The sequence below is a fragment of the Charadrius vociferus genome, unplaced genomic scaffold, assembly GCF_000708025.1.
Source record: "Charadrius vociferus isolate BGI_N301 unplaced genomic scaffold, ASM70802v2 scaffold162, whole genome shotgun sequence".
Classification (NCBI taxonomy): Eukaryota; Metazoa; Chordata; class Aves; order Charadriiformes; family Charadriidae; genus Charadrius; species Charadrius vociferus.
The window spans coordinates 1530982-1546551 of record NW_009647236.1 but is presented as its reverse complement, the minus strand read 5'-3'; the positions used below and the strand labels follow the sequence as shown (position 1 = coordinate 1546551).

General features: G+C 44.4%; 1 protein-coding gene across 1 annotated transcript in view; it reads left to right on the top strand.

Moving 5' to 3' along the window:
- The first annotated feature begins 74 nt into the window (after positions 1-74).
- Positions 75-15570, top strand: part of MAATS1 (MYCBP-associated, testis expressed 1) — a 49006-nt gene continuing 33510 nt past the window's right edge. The window contains exon 1 of the mRNA XM_009879946.1: positions 75-143. Within this exon, the coding sequence (XP_009878248.1) occupies positions 75-143 (69 nt within the window). The remainder of the gene's footprint in view (positions 144-15570) is intronic.

Below are 15570 nucleotides of genomic sequence, written 5' to 3'. Positions count from 1 at the left end.
GTTGGGAAGCCCTCCTTCCGCCTGGTCGTCCCGCGTCGTCCCGCGTCCCCGTCGCCTCCCCGCGGCGGGTGCGCATGCGCCAATACCGGCGGCGCCCTCCCGTTCCCTTCGCTGGCGGTGCCGACCGTTATGCTAGCGCGAGGGTGGGCCGCACACAACCGGATCCCCGTTCTGTAACAATCGATCAGTCAACGTGGCCAAAGAGACATTCCTCAGGAAAACTCGATACTTAACGAGCCAGAACGAAAAGGGAAGGAGGAGCGGGCAGGAGGGTGAAACATGGCGCCCACAGCTGAGGGGACCTGCCACCTGCAGGTGCTCCGCCAGAGCAGCAACTGGCGGGGGGTTTCAGTTCTGCTGGAGCCGGGCTCCGTGATCAGAAGGTTGTAGCCAGCTATTTATCGAACACATAGATGGGATTTGTGCTCCTTTTCCAGGTTAAATGAATGGTGCATCCACCTCATCATAGCTGGCCGCAGGAATCGCCAAGTGATGCGCCATGTTATTGTAATCATCACGTCCCACCTTTTACCCCACATCCGTTTATTAGAAACAGGCATAATCGGGTCATACAAGTCACAATAGTTGGTGAGATACAAACTGTGTTAAGAACTTAATTTAGAATTAATGATTTGTAACTATAGATGTTAATTTGCATAGAATACTCTATGTCAAGTCCGATTAATTACCTGCATGCAATTCTTAGTACAAGTACATAGAATTACCACTTTTGAAATTCCAGCCCATCCAAGAGTCCTCATCCCAGTTCTCGTAGAATGGTCATCCAGATCTTCTCCTTACATCCCGGGTGGCAGGAGGATCTTTTCCGGTCACTAGGACAGACTAGCAGCGATTAAGTTCCCTTTCAGGCTCCACCAATACTCCTCTCTCTGGATCCTGTAGGATAGATATCCATGATCCACTCCATATATGCCCCAACAGTTGAAGAGTCTATTCCACTCGCCAGGACAGGTGCTGGCAGCGACTGTGGCTGTCAATGAGGGGTCACCCCCTGCCCTGCCATCAGCAAGCCCTGCTAAGCCAGGCAGCCCATCCCCGAGGGCTAACCCACCTGTGCCCAACTTTACACCTCGTGGGCTGAGGCCCCAGGCAATGATCCACTGACCATATTGCTGATATTTTGTTTCACCTTTGGGAGTTACTATCTATAGGTAGGTGAGGCCTATCTATAGGGAAGAAGTAGCCATAACTCCCACTGGGGCAGAGGTCAATTTGGTTACCCTTAATTCCAACAGAGTTGGAAGGGCATCCAGCAGGACCGTGTGGAGGTGTGACCTCTGCAGCTGAGTCCAGTTAGTAACGATGATCCTGTCTTAAGAGAGTAATAGGTACTCCTCCCTCATAGTTACTTCCGCCCTTTATTCCTACTTAAGCAGTAGAGAAAAGGAGGACTTATTTTTTTTATTGCAGTTGTACACAGAAAACTACAGATCTGTGGAGCGGGGAGAACACGTGGCTATGCAGGCACTGCACATGAGCATAGCCACCATCACTGGCAACATGGGCAATAAGGGAAAAGATACAGAGCTGTTTTTCCTTTGTAGTCTGTCCCAAACTAGGCACCAGCAGCCACTTTTGCCTTCCAGGAACCTGCTATATACTTGGCTGTTTTGCCACAGTCAGTCAGCTCACTAAGATGACTGCGTGCTACACCTGTGTGCAACCAGCCCTGATGATGCAAGGGGTATTTCTGCGCATATACAGCCTGGCAGGCATGCTGCAGAGTGAAGGGACACCCCACACAGGTATCATGGGAAGAGCTGCACATCAGTGGATGTAACACTGCTCAGAGCTTGGGAGGGGAAAAGAATATGCCCACTAGGATGCGGCTGCTGTGCCTTTTAATGGGGTGTAGCAAGAGGCAAAGAATTGGCAGCTTATAGCACGTACTGAGGGGATCCAAAATTGTAGGAATGCTGACAAGAACATTTGGAGGGACAGAAAACCTGTATTTTAGGTATTTAATTAATTTTTTACTTTTAGGATGAGTTTTTTGGTGCAGATCATCCCACACGTTGTCAATCACAGAGGTATTTATTTTGGTCTGTGATGAAGAGTAAATACCAGTAGCTCCTATAAAACAGGTTATATGCTCTCAGCAAAACCCAGGAGCTGAAAATATCTGCTAGGGATCTGAACACTCCAGTCAGGTAAAAACCTGAAAAAGGTCCTGCCCTATACAAGCAACACGTTGTTTTCAAGAGCCCTGGGCAAGACAGCGAGAATTATGCATTATTTTCAGTATTTACCCTTCCAATAAACCAGGCCAGAAGTGAGATCATTCTCTGTTGACAGATTTTGCTCTTCTGTTTCTCCAGATCACCAAGGTGAATGCTGGCCCGTGCTACCTGAATAAGTAAATGGTAGGAGAGGACTCTTTTTTGATCCCCTCCTTCTCACACAGACAGACAAGAAGTAGAACCTAGCTCTCTTCCAGAAGTCCAGAGCTCCCCATTTTCATCACGTGGGTAGATGAGTCTCTCCTATTTTCACCATCGAGGCACCTCTGTAGCACCCTGTCAGTGCAACTCCTTGAAACTCAGGCTCCTGAGATCGCCTGTGCATTGCTATCCTGCCTCTGAAATGGTGTCATGTAACACTCTCTCACCTGATCAGTCACCTACTTAATTATCCATGAATCTCAGCTCAGTAGCCTGTCCCCAGCTACCCCATTTGGCCAGGAAGCTTGTTCAGATTGCCCTACACTCACGCAGCCTCCTGGTTCAGTATGCACACATTGTGAGGCCATGCAGCCAGGCATGGTGAACTGCAAGACTTATAGAATGCATACATTGACTACAATATGCTTTTCCCAAATCCACACAAACATGCTGCAAGACGGAGCTGAGATTGAAACACCTATCAAAAGCATGCATCCAAAGCAGTGCCTTGTTATTTGTTGGGGTTTTTTAAAATATATTAAGCATGCTTTCCTTTCAAATTAACTAGCTTTGTCTTTTCTTCCTAAAGCTTTATCTGCTAGCCACTATCCAAAGGCCTAGATAGAGCTAGTGACAGCAACACAAACTGAGGGAAAGTCTGTGGTAAAAAAACCTCAAAGGGGGTTTCCCAAGTTTGCAAGTGAACAGTATCTTTTATTTTAACAACATCTTTTATTAAAAAAAAAATATTAAAAAAGAGTTTGAGTGAGATTGATTTGTCCTGTAGAAACCAGGAAAAGACCAAACAAAACACATTTTTATACTCTTGCCAGAGTTATAGAATACCAAGGGCAGAGGGAGGTTAAAATTTAGTCATCTTGGGAGAAGACTTCAAAGGGGTCTGCACAAAGGTATGGCCTGTGGAGACTAAACACCTCTGCAAGCAGCACTCAATTTTAATTCTAGTAGCTTTCCAAATGGATTAAGGAGGAGCACCGCTATTTTGGCCACGCTGCTTGCATGGTCATAGTTTGTAGCACAATCACCCTAGAAGAAGGAATCACTTCTTGGTGGGATGAAGGGGCAAGGGCTGGGAGGGAGGAGAGGGAAGGGAATTGCCATTAAAGCACAGTTAACATTATACTGATTGCACTGATTTGGAGTACAGTGCAGAGGGAAGATCACAGCCTTTTCTGACATTACATTGTACATAAGGATGTTAACTTGGTGCTTTTGTTTTCCATTTGTCCTCTGTCTACTGACAGTGGCAAAAGAATTACATTAAAGAGTATGTGTCAGGATGGCTGAGGGCAGGCTACTGAGCTTAGACTGCTGGAAAACTGCCAGATTCAGTACCCAGGAAAGGAGATTCCGTGAAAATCTCAGAGCTTCTGAAAGAGACAATGAAAAAAGACCCTCCCTCAATCTACCATGTCACTTTGCAGCCTGATGCCACATGTGAGAGTACAAGGACTACAGATAGCACTGGACATTCACAGCTCTGGGTTTAGAGTAACGGGTGAAATAGAGGAGAGAGTTGCCATGGTGTTCCAAATTATTTTCCCTGTACAGCCCTTTATCAGAATTACAGAACATACAGCAGTGACTCATGATGTGTAAACATCACAGTAGCACTGCAGTCTATACCATTGGCTTCTTGTATCTTTGGTTTCAGCCCACTAAAAGAATGACTGTCGAAAAAGAGAAGTACTGTCTGTTATAAAGACTCAAATGGACAGACTTTGTAAGGAACCTCAAAAATATATTTACATTCATTGTTACTGTTAGGTAGGGTAAACCCCTATTATTGTCAGTTGAAAGTAGCAGTTTGGGGTAGTCCGGGGTTTTCCAGATTTCTCACACTCATGCTATGCATGATAGAAGGTAGATTTAGCTGTGGAAAATCTGTGTGGTGAAAAAGAACCAAATATATTTTGATATTTTCCACATAGTGCCAATTCTGGGAACCACTAACCCTTCACCATCTTGAAAAAAAGAAACTTGTTCAATATTGGTCTAGAGAAATATTTTTGTCTTTGACTTAGTATAAACATGAGACAGCTACTGCTCCAGCAGCCCAGTCAACCATACTCTGTGTTTGATTGTCAAAAGTTGTCTGTGTTTCTGGTCAACACTAAGATACACATGGGGGTAAAAAAAAAAAAAAAGTACTTCCAACCTCTGAGCAAGATGACTTGTCAGGGCCCTGTTGCCTATTACATTAACTGCTCAAGTACAGGATAGAGTTTCTCTTTTTCATCAGAGTTGCAGACCAGCAACTACTAAATACTATCAGTTCAGCAGTGTGACCTGAGAGAGAATGAATGCTGGGATAGAAGGACCTTTGCTCTGGTCTAGTACAATGGAAGAGACTCTAAGGTGATGAACTACATCCCCTCTAAGCTTGAAACTCCATCATTAGGTGAAGGCAAGTGGTTCACTGGGCTACAGTCACCTCAAGAAGTGGTGCACCAGTCCCTTCCCAGGCTGAAGAGGCAAATCCCCTTGTTTCTAGACTACGGTATGAATTCTGTATGCAGGGACGCTGTACCACAGGACTGAACCATCCCCTCCTGGTAGACCACCACAGAAGGCTGTATGGAGACAGTCTCCTTCCATACTGGCAAACAGGCCTGTAAAGAAACGGCTCAGTGTCCAAGTGGAGAGCAGTGACGAGTGGCATTCCTCAGGGGTCATTACTGGGACCTGTACTGTTCAACATCTTTGTCGGCAACATGGACAGTGGGGTCGAGTGCACCCTCAGCAAGTTTGCAGATGATACCAAGCTGTTTGGCGATGTAGACACACTGGAGGGGAGGGATGCCATCCAGAGGGACCTGGACAGGCTGGAGAGGTGGGCCCAAGCCAACCTCATGCAGTTCAACAAGGCCAAGTGCAAGGTCCTACATCTGGGTTGGGGCAATCCCAAGCACAAATACAGGCTCAGGGGGGAATGGCTGGAGAGCAGCCCTGAGGAGAAGGACCTGGGTGTGCTGATTGACGAGAAGTGACCCCACCTGGAGTACTGCATCCAGCTCTGGAGTCCCCAACATAAGAAGGACATGGACCTGTTGGAGCGTGTCCAGAGGAAAGCCAGAAAGATGATCCAAGGGCTGGAGCACCTCTCCTATGAGGAGAGGCTGAAAGAGTTGGGGCTGTTCAGCCTGGAGAAGAGGAGGCTCCAGGGAGATCTTGTTGCTGCCTTCCAGTACCTAAAGAGGACCTACAGGAGAGCTGGGGAAGGACTTTTTACTAGGGCGTGTAGTGACAGGAGGAGGAGAGGGAATGGCTTTAAACTGGAAGAGGACAGGTTTAGATTAAACATTAGGACGAAGTTTTTCACATTAAGGGTGGTAAGGCACTGGAACAGGTTGCCCAGAGAGGTTGTTGAGGCCCCATCGCTGGAGGTATTCAAGGCCAGGCTGGACGTGGCCTTGGGCAACCTGGTCTAGTGGGAGGTGTCCCTGCCTATGGCAGGGGGGTTGGAATTCAATGATCTTCAAGGGCCTTTCCAACCTAAACATATTCTATGATTCTAGGAGTAGAATCAAGATTACTTTTAAGGCATTTCCGTCTCTTTGAATGCCCTACGAGCTAGTACTGCAACAGATCACCTCTTGCCAGAAATTCAGCCAAATCTTCAGAGCATCAGAGGCTGGAGGTAGAAGGTAGTTTGCAAGACTGCAGCTATTTTCCATGTTAGAAACGGAACTGCTGTCTCTGACATTGCAGGACGCAGCCCACAGCATCACAGAAATTCTGGGGTCTCAAGCTGGGACCAGGACTCTGTGGCCTAACCCTCCACAGTAAAGAAGATAGCAACCTTCCTACAACAGCAGGCAGAGCAGAAACTCTTGCCCCAGTCAAAATTTGCAGCAAAACTATTTTCAAGAATTGCCACAATTGCTTGCTTTTGCTAAGAAACCAATGTTTTTATAGTACAGGCGAGACACCATTTCCAGTGATGAATGACTTCTCCAGTGAAATCTGGATGTTCACACAGGGAGGGGAAGAAGACATCAGTGCTTGGTTTCGGTATAAACTTAAAGGACCTTCGCGTCTTTCTCATGTTTTTTTTCTGTGCATCTCTCCCCAGTTTGTGCTAAGATTATGACTATCATCACTTTCATACTATGCCTCTTCTTTTCACTGCCCGCTGAAAGCATATCCAAACATACTAGTAAAGATCATTAATTTGCCATGCAACACTGCAAAAACCAGAGTAGCAAATTCAGTATGCAGTCTCATAACATGGCAAAAGAAGGAAGCTGGCATTTGATACCATGCCACAAAGTAACCTGCCTGTTCCACATGCGTGGGAGGCAAAAACAACTGAGCCTTTGGACACACGGCAGCTTTCCACGTTGCAGATGTGCAGCAGCTGACGTTGGATGTGCATTTCAAGCCCGGTCAGGCTTACTTCAGTGCTGGCTGGGATGACTTATCAGCTGTTACCCTTCGTGGAGGGAACACCCATGAAAATCCAAGCATTCTGGAATAGATCTCAATGCGCAGACTCGTGGGAAGGGAAGGGAAGGCCAGGTGTTTGCACCCAAATGGCTGCATATGCTACCGACACAACAAAAGGGCACAACTGAAAAGGACACGTGTATTGTCTGACAGTCTCTGTGCTTAGTAACTCAGAAAATCTTAGCCTGTATTTGGAAAATAACTTCACTAATCCTCAAAAAGACATGAATCTGCAAAGCTCTGTCCCTTCACTGCAGTCAGTTTTCAGTTTTCTGTTTTCAGTTAAAAATCAGAAAAAAATAGCCCAGGTTTAAAAGCATTTAGGCATGAAGAAGATACACACTAGTCACACAGGGGGAAGTTTTGCTGTCCTTGGGTGTTTTTTTTTTTTCCTCCACTGCTGAGTTAACCAAGACAGCTGCCTATATAGCTCTTTCCAAACAGGAAACCTCTTTCATTCTCACTTCTCATGCCTCGAAAGAGTAAGACTTTCAGACTTCTGCATAACCCCTATATGATCAGAACTGATCAGAATGTGACCCCAACGAATCAGACAGCCAAGCCACTATTCATACATAGCACCACATGCATGCATGGATGACCATGGCACAAAAATCAAATGCTGCCTAAGGTCTATGCTTATGCATTACAGCAAATCTTGTTCAGAACCCAAGTCCACTTGTCTATGTATTGAAGAAAAATGCCTCACTGTAGTTCCATAAAATACTCCATAATATAAACTTCTAACCTTGATAGTCTGCTGCAAACCAGCCAGTGTTTCTGAACAACTCCAATGAATAGTGCTAAGCTGTCAATCAACTGAGAAGCAACAATACAGCAAGTCCACTTCTCTTCCACTGCACACATTTCAGTCATCCTTTTTTTCTCCTAAGTGCTGTTGCTATTAACAATTTTATTCTGCTTGGTGGCATACCATTTTGATGTCTGTGTCAGTAGCAAATATGGCTTGTCTGAATCTATCCAAGTCTCTCTTGATCGTGTTTTAAGAAATGTGAAGCTCCACTATAGCAAATAGTTTAACATTCACAAGAAACCGTGGGAGCTAACTGGAAGCCTAGAAGGAATCATTAGTATTTACAAATACATGAGTCATTCCATTTTTGAGATGTCACTGACTGCAGCTGCATAATTCTATGTACCTACATCCCAGCAACTCACTGCTTTTAAATATTGCGTCAAGACATATGCTGTACAGTGCTACAAGCTGCCTGTGAAGAGCCTGCAACATTTCTGAATCCATTCAGAATCCCCACAGCTGTTGCGAAGTTACAAAATAATGTAGAAAATTTAGTCACTTTTAAGCTATTTCTTTCACATCAGTGGTCAAGCTAGACTTTGATTTCAACACTTAATTCTCTTGCACTTGTTTTTCCTTCTGCTTATCTTACCGTTGATCCAGAAGAATTTCTGAGTACTATGAGCATTATTGGCACTTTCTGAAAGATCTTTAGAATCATTCCCACCAAAATCAAATGGACTTGACTATCAAGTGCTTAAGGGTCAGATTTTAAGAAGCATTAAGGCATCTCCATATGCAGGTGGAGGGATTCTCAAGAGAGCCAATTTACACTGACATCTTCCTAAATACAATATATAGCCTCAGTACTATTATTTTTGAAAAAGTGACATGGGAACACAAGTCATCTACATTGCAGAAAATTTCATCTAAACCTTCAGCTCAAGCCCATATCCTGACTATTTTCCCCTATTTTTCAATATGCTGTACACTATGCTGTGCAGTATTTTTTCCAAGTACTGAGTGTCTTGGTTGGTACTTACTCTATGTAACAAACACTAAATTTTACTCAACGCATCCTGTCTGGACTGGCACATCATTAACTTCAACTACTCCAGTCCCTTATTTAAAACCCACAATGGATTCTTCCAGGTCTGATTCTCCTAGGGGGTCCGTCCAAAGACTTACTCAGGATCAAAGAGGGGATGTTTCCAGATCAACACGCTAGATGCTGAGTTCCCATTGTGCTCTCACAGTTGATCTGTCATGACACCAGTCATGTGCTCTAGATCCCGTACTGGGCTCTGTTCAGTCTCCACCGTTTGAAACTTGGAAGTGAAGCAGGAAGGGCTATGTGGGTGCAGGCAAAGACAGAGGGGAAAGACAGGGGAACTTTCAAGACTGGAGGGAGCACAGGCTTTGTTTTCTTACATGAGGGAAGTGATACTTAAGCATCCTTCCTCAGTCTTTGAAAGGGCTCTGTTCAGCCTCCATCCGATGCTAGCTTTTTTCTTACCATGGCCCGAGTGTCCTGTCACTGCTGTCTTACCCATTTATTTCTGGTAGGCCTCCCCCAGGCCCTTGAATGTGTGCTAGCCCTCAGCTGACCTCCTTCCAGTTGATTGCAATTAAAGAATGATCAGTAAATATTTTTTCAGGAGGGGTTTACTAGACAGGATTAAGATCATGTTGCACTAATTATTTAAGAGGAAAGAAGAGTGTAGTGCATGGAAGAGTTATACGGTATTATAGTAACAAGCTGAAATGAGACTCCATAGCACTTCTGTCCAACTATTTAATTTCCATTACGAGAGTGGCTAAAATGGTCAAGGAAAAATCAAGATTTCCTGATGTTCCCCTTTCAGATCAGGCAAGCACAAACATTCACTCCCTGGAAGAGTTTTCCAACTAGCTGGAAGCCAGACTTGACCAGGCACCTTGGCAAATAATAGGAGAGAGAGCAAGGAGTGCAGAAATGCTACAAAGGTCAGCCAGGTACTCTTATTTTGTAGTTTTTGACAGGTCAGATAAATACATACTACATGTCTCCCTGTCTGATGAACTATCAAGCTACCCTGCGCTACTGTGGCGTTTAGTACAAACCATCCACCAAGTGGCCAGTAAAAAATCGAGCTACTGAATTCCTGAGCTTCTGGCTAGAGAGATCTCCTTGACTCAAGAAGACAACCTTCTGTCTACAGCCCTTGACATTCTTAGGGAGTCACCACCCCTCTTAGTCATGCCGGCCTCCTGCTTAGCTTAGGGGAAAGCAGAGTTGGGGAGCATGATCGACTGGCCACGCCGGGATGGTCGTTGCTGGTGGCAGCACCCTCCCTGCATCCCTGCAGGCTGAACAGGCACCACACCAGTCAAAAGTTAGGGAGATCACTACTTCAATAGGGCCCCTCCTCAGGCCTCGGTGAGTAAAATACAGCAATTCACATCTATCCCATCCATACTATTAACAGGCTCCAAATGGTTTTTGGATTGCCCTTTTAAAGAAATGGACATCACCACAACCAGAAGTCACTGGTGGCTGGAACCCCTTCTGCTCCCTGAAACATCTCCTGTCCCTCCTCAAGCTCCTTCTAGTGACAGCTGCCTCTGGCCTTCCTTCCCTCCCTGCACTTGGACTCCCTTTTCCCAGTCAGTGGGTTTTCTCTCTGTCCCTCAGCTCAACAGGCAGCTACCAGCAAATACAATTTTTAATTTATTGACTTTTTAAATAGACAAACAGATGATAAGGCTGGAACCAAACCCTCATGAAAAGCAGATACGGAATCTGATCACAACCCAGCTATAAGCACATTTCTCATCCAGGTCTTCAGAAGCAAGAAGCAGTTGGATTACTTTGAAGACATAACCGTGTCGTAACTTCTACGCCAGAAATATGGGATGAAATCCTGTCTGTTAAATCAATGTAATATTCCCCTTCCATCAATTTTTTCCTCTGGTTTCCAGAGGATAATTACATCCAGAGGATAAAAAAATATTCCATCAAATGGCTCCTCTTACCTCTTGTGCTCCGACTAGGATATAGCATCTCCTCTGCTGATCCAGCCTCTGGGGCAGCAAGAAACGACAGAATCTAAAGTTTAATTTTGAAAAGAAACATCTTAACACACTGGAACTTGAAAGCTGCAAGATAACATGTTGGCATTGCCATTTATTCCTCTGAGTGTTGCATGGGAGGAATGAGAACTCTAGGAACTCACTGGTTCCATAAGGAGTTCAATCCAAGGTCCTTTTCCTACTGAGGTGAGACAACAACGTTCGTGACTTCAGCGCAGCAAATCATCCAAATGTTATCCCTGTTCATTAAGAACCTCATCCAAAGCTCATACAAGTGAAATGAAGTATATGAATGTCCTTCAGAAGATGTATTGGTAAACTTTGGGGTTTTGTCATAAATTGGACTTCTCTGAAGCATGGACTGAAAGTGTCCTTAATTCTGCCTTTTTTTTTTTTAAGTGCTAATCAAAACCATTACAGAAGTCTTTCAGCAGGCTTTGAAGTGAATCCTTTGACTGTGATCACAAAGCACTACTACTTTAGTTTCTTTGAACTTTGACTTTTTAGACTGTCTTTATCTGTAGATTGCTTTCAGTACAGGAAATGTGCTAACAGTGGTACTAAGAATAGCCAGGGAGAACAGGTTTCCTATAGACTCATCTTTTTTTTTTTTTTTTTTTCTGTTTCAGTAGTTCAGAGACCTCTCAAGATGTCTCTCTTAGCAGAGCTCTTAGTAAAAACAGCACAAAGAAACCAAAGACTTCACCTTCGCAAAGCTCCATTTACCACAATCGGTACTCCAAGGCCATTTTTAGAAAAGATGTCACAAGTTACAAGTGAGGCATTCCACGATGGATATAATGCCTTACTATAGCCAAAAGCCAGCAGAGAAGCAAGGCCTCAATCCATAAAACATCATATTTCAGAACATCTGTCTTATCACATCTCTTTGAGACTTACCTCTGCTTCCTGCTGGAATAGTGACATCTTCCTGTTCCTCCTCTTTTCATCACTCTCCTTCACCATCTCTTCTGATGAGCTGGGAGGAAGGCCCTCTTCTCCTGGATTAAAAACCTAGCAACCACATTGACTGCACCCTTGTGCTCTTGCTTTCCTGCTCCTTCTGAATCACACATCTGGAAAGAGGTGTTTATTACAAGCAGTTAGTAAACCATGTGGACATCGGACAGGGAATGGAAATTAGGGCTTACCTTGGATAGGTCCCAGGGCCAAATTCATTTTATATCACTTCACATTTAATAGAAGTGGTGAACTGGCACCACCCAGGTTAGACTGTGATGGACCATACCATGGAGAAATTGTGACATCCTGTGGCAACAATAGGAAATGGCACTCTAACGGATACTCATTTTAAATAGATTAATTTTGGCATTTCCTGCCATCAAAGCTTTGACGGTGCTTTTAATGCTATAACTTTGATGTCTGTAACTTAGATTTTTTTTAAAATAACTAGAAAAAAGCCACCACACATCATCACACACACCCAGCACCTGTCATTTGACAACAGCTAACAAACAGAGAGCAGAAGAGGACCATCTACATAATTAAGCTTAATGCTAGATGGATGACATCTTGCTAGAGGTTTCATGGATCCTCATGGATTGCAGGGGAAAAGTCACATTCAAGAAACCCAGTTCCCTCCCAGGCTTTGGAGGACAGACGGAAGCCAGAGTAGAGACTCATCGTCTGTTTATCTCAACTTCTTTGCCTTCTCCCCCTCAAGTTCTGCCTTTCCACACCCTTCCCTACTTTTTTCAGCTCCTCATCTAGGTCTCCCATTTTCTTGCCCAGACCACTTCACTTCTGCTCTACCGGCTGCTCATCCTGTCTCTCCTTCCTCCCCCTGCACACTGGTTCTCTACCACCCCGCTCTCTCCTACAAATTTTCTTTGCTCAGCCAGCCAAGTTTCTCCTCTAAAACCACACTTTCATGTCCAATCCATCTTCTCTTTGTCCAGCTACTATTCTGCTCTCAACTAATCCTACACTCCTTGACTAAATTATCCACTTCTCTGTCTGATTTTACAGTTCAGACACATCAGCAAGTCATCACAGCATAACAAGTCCATCAACAGAGTAACAGTAATTCATCCTGTAGCAAGTTACACCATCTTATCTTAAGGTTAACACGAGGTAAAATGCATTTGGCTCAGCCTCTTTCACGGGCAGCTAAACTAGTGCCGTTTACCACAATTTTGCAACATGCTAAACATTGGCACAGAGTTAGTCCACTCAGTGATTGCACAGTAACTCACAAAGGTGTGCACAGTTTACTTACACATCTGAGCACCTGGTGTCCCCTCAGAGTCAAATGGCTATAACAAAAAATAAAAATATCATAGACATCATAGACAGCATCCCAGCTCAGCTACATTGTCTTGTTCTGGAAAAGCTATTTACTGGGGGAAGGGGGAACAAAAAAACCCCACAACCAAAACCAACACAAAAAAATCATGCTACAGCCCGCAGCTCTGAGAAGAAAGACCATCAGTCAAGTTTTTTGAAAACTGTACCTAAGAAACAGGTGTCTTTTTTGATTGCTTACAGTTTAGTTGCCTTCAGCTCACTTTCACCAGAGCAAAAGGATGTGTCCTTGACGCAGACACACCTGCCAGATAAGCTTTGAGTCCCTTTTCCAAAATGCTGGTCAGAGACAAGATTGCCAGAGTTTACTGCCTGAGACCAAACATTTTCTCAGATCCTTTTATGTTTTGGGATCTTTTTCTTTGGAAATGGCTGATCTGCATTTAAAAAAAAAAAAAAAAAAAAAAAAAAAAAACAATTCAAAACCAATTCAGACCAAACCTCACTACATTTCAATGTATTCCACAGCACACACCAGCGTGCCAGGGGCCCTGGCCAGGTTTCACTCCAGCTGCAGGTCTACAGAAACATGAAAGACATCAGGCAAAGAACTTTCAGGATAGTAATCATCAACATGTCTTTCAACACTAGTAAGGCTGTTCACTGTCCACATCTGTAATTAACAGAGATTTCTCAGAAATATGAGTTAGAAATAAGCCAATATTTCACACACACACTCCCTAATCTAATCTAAGCAAACTCCATGAACCTGAACTTTGAGCTTTTTAGCTCAGCCACATATACCTGTCACCTCCTGTGAGTGAGTACTAGTCTTCAGGCAGCTATGCAGTGACCTGAAAACTTTTATCTTTTATTTTCTGACAGGTTAGTTTTCAGCCCCATCAGTCTCCTGAGATGGTTCACCCCATAGTCTTTCAGCTGCCAACACCAACAGATCAGAAGCAGTGGGGCCAGGCAGCTCACGGTGAACAAAGCAGAAGGTGGCAACATCTTACATTTAGACCAATTTAATACTGGGACTGCACCTTTTTGATCTTCCACAACTCCAGAGTACCCATCTGTTAGGCTACATCCTGGGTTTTTGTTGTGCTCCGTCAACAACTCACGTAACTGTTCCATTGTTCCTTCTCTACCTGGTTTCCACCTGGTTCCTTTCCTCATCAGAAAAACAGAAGTCCAGGCCACTGGTATCCAGTCATCTCTGAAAACCTTAAAATGGAAAAATATGAGAGCATGGAGCCAACAAAGAATAATTTTTTGGCCAAAGTACAGTTTACACACTTCATTACCTCAAGGCAGATGTCCAGCATGGAAAAATTTCAGTATGAAAATTACAAAGTTCTAATGAAATGAGATACAAAAAAGGAAAACCTAACTTGATCATGAGAAATGTTGGGCAATTCTATTAACAAGTGACCTTCGCTGCCCCTGTCAGTAATTAATAAGTTATCACTTTTAAAGCTCTCTAGTAAAACAAGGGCCTTTACACCCTGTTGGGTATCTTTAGGTCATGATCAAGCCATTGTGGAAAGTAACATCCTACAAATGTCAGTCAGCAACAAAGCTGTGACAGCATTTCTTAGTTCAGACTCACATCTGCATCTTCAGTTAACCCATTTTGATCAACTACCCTAAGAAAGAAGTTGTTGCTTCAAACAAGCGACGGGCCTTTAAGAAAGTAAACCAGCATTCAAATTACATGTCTATGTGTATATTGGTAGAGCCAAGGAATTTGGAACCATGGTCCTAACATTGCTCTCCTGTGATGAAGCACTGAGGGGTCAAAATTTTTTGTCAGATGTGGCAAGCTGTGAAGAATTCTTTGATATACACAATTCTATACACAAACAAACACAAGGGACCTGCTTCAAGATAATAGTCAAAGGAGAGGACCCATTTGCAATTCCGCTGCTTTTTATGTCCTATTCCAAAAGTCTCGGCAGCGTTCCCTCCAAATCTCCTTAGGCTGACAAAAGCATTGGCCCATCCTCTTTAACAGCACGATGAAGCTTCAGACTTTGTTTCTTATCAGAAGATGATGGCCTCCTCCTTGCAGAAACAGCAATGCACCTTAATAACAGCGTCATATTTATTTGAAATGCTTTGTGCAGGTCTCTCCAAATACTTTACAAAGGCAAAAATACCTGCAGATTCTCTGGGAAGTAGACATCAAGCCTATTTTCACCACTTTATGGCAGCAGAAGCCCTGTAAGCAGTAACAAGCAGAGCCAGGAGTAAGAATATCCAGGTTTGAATCCAGCCCCCAACTGTAATTGCTAAACCCGTTTTCTTAAGCACTAAGCGAGGGTCATGGGGAACTGCAGAGCATCCCATAGAACAACTTGAGCAAGAGCTGTGGAAAAGCAAAAATACCTAGGCTCCCTCCCCCCCCTGCCCCCCCCCAGCCGGTCCTGCCCTGCCCTCCTCAAACCACGACAAGCCGCCCCCACGCCCCTTTCCCTCCGCAGCCCACGACAGTGGCTCACCGCGGCTCCTCACCGGGGAGACCGCGGTCACCAGCGGGGAAGGGAGAGCAGCTGCCCCCGGGGCCGCCCTGCCGCCTCGCCCACAGGTGGCGGGCGG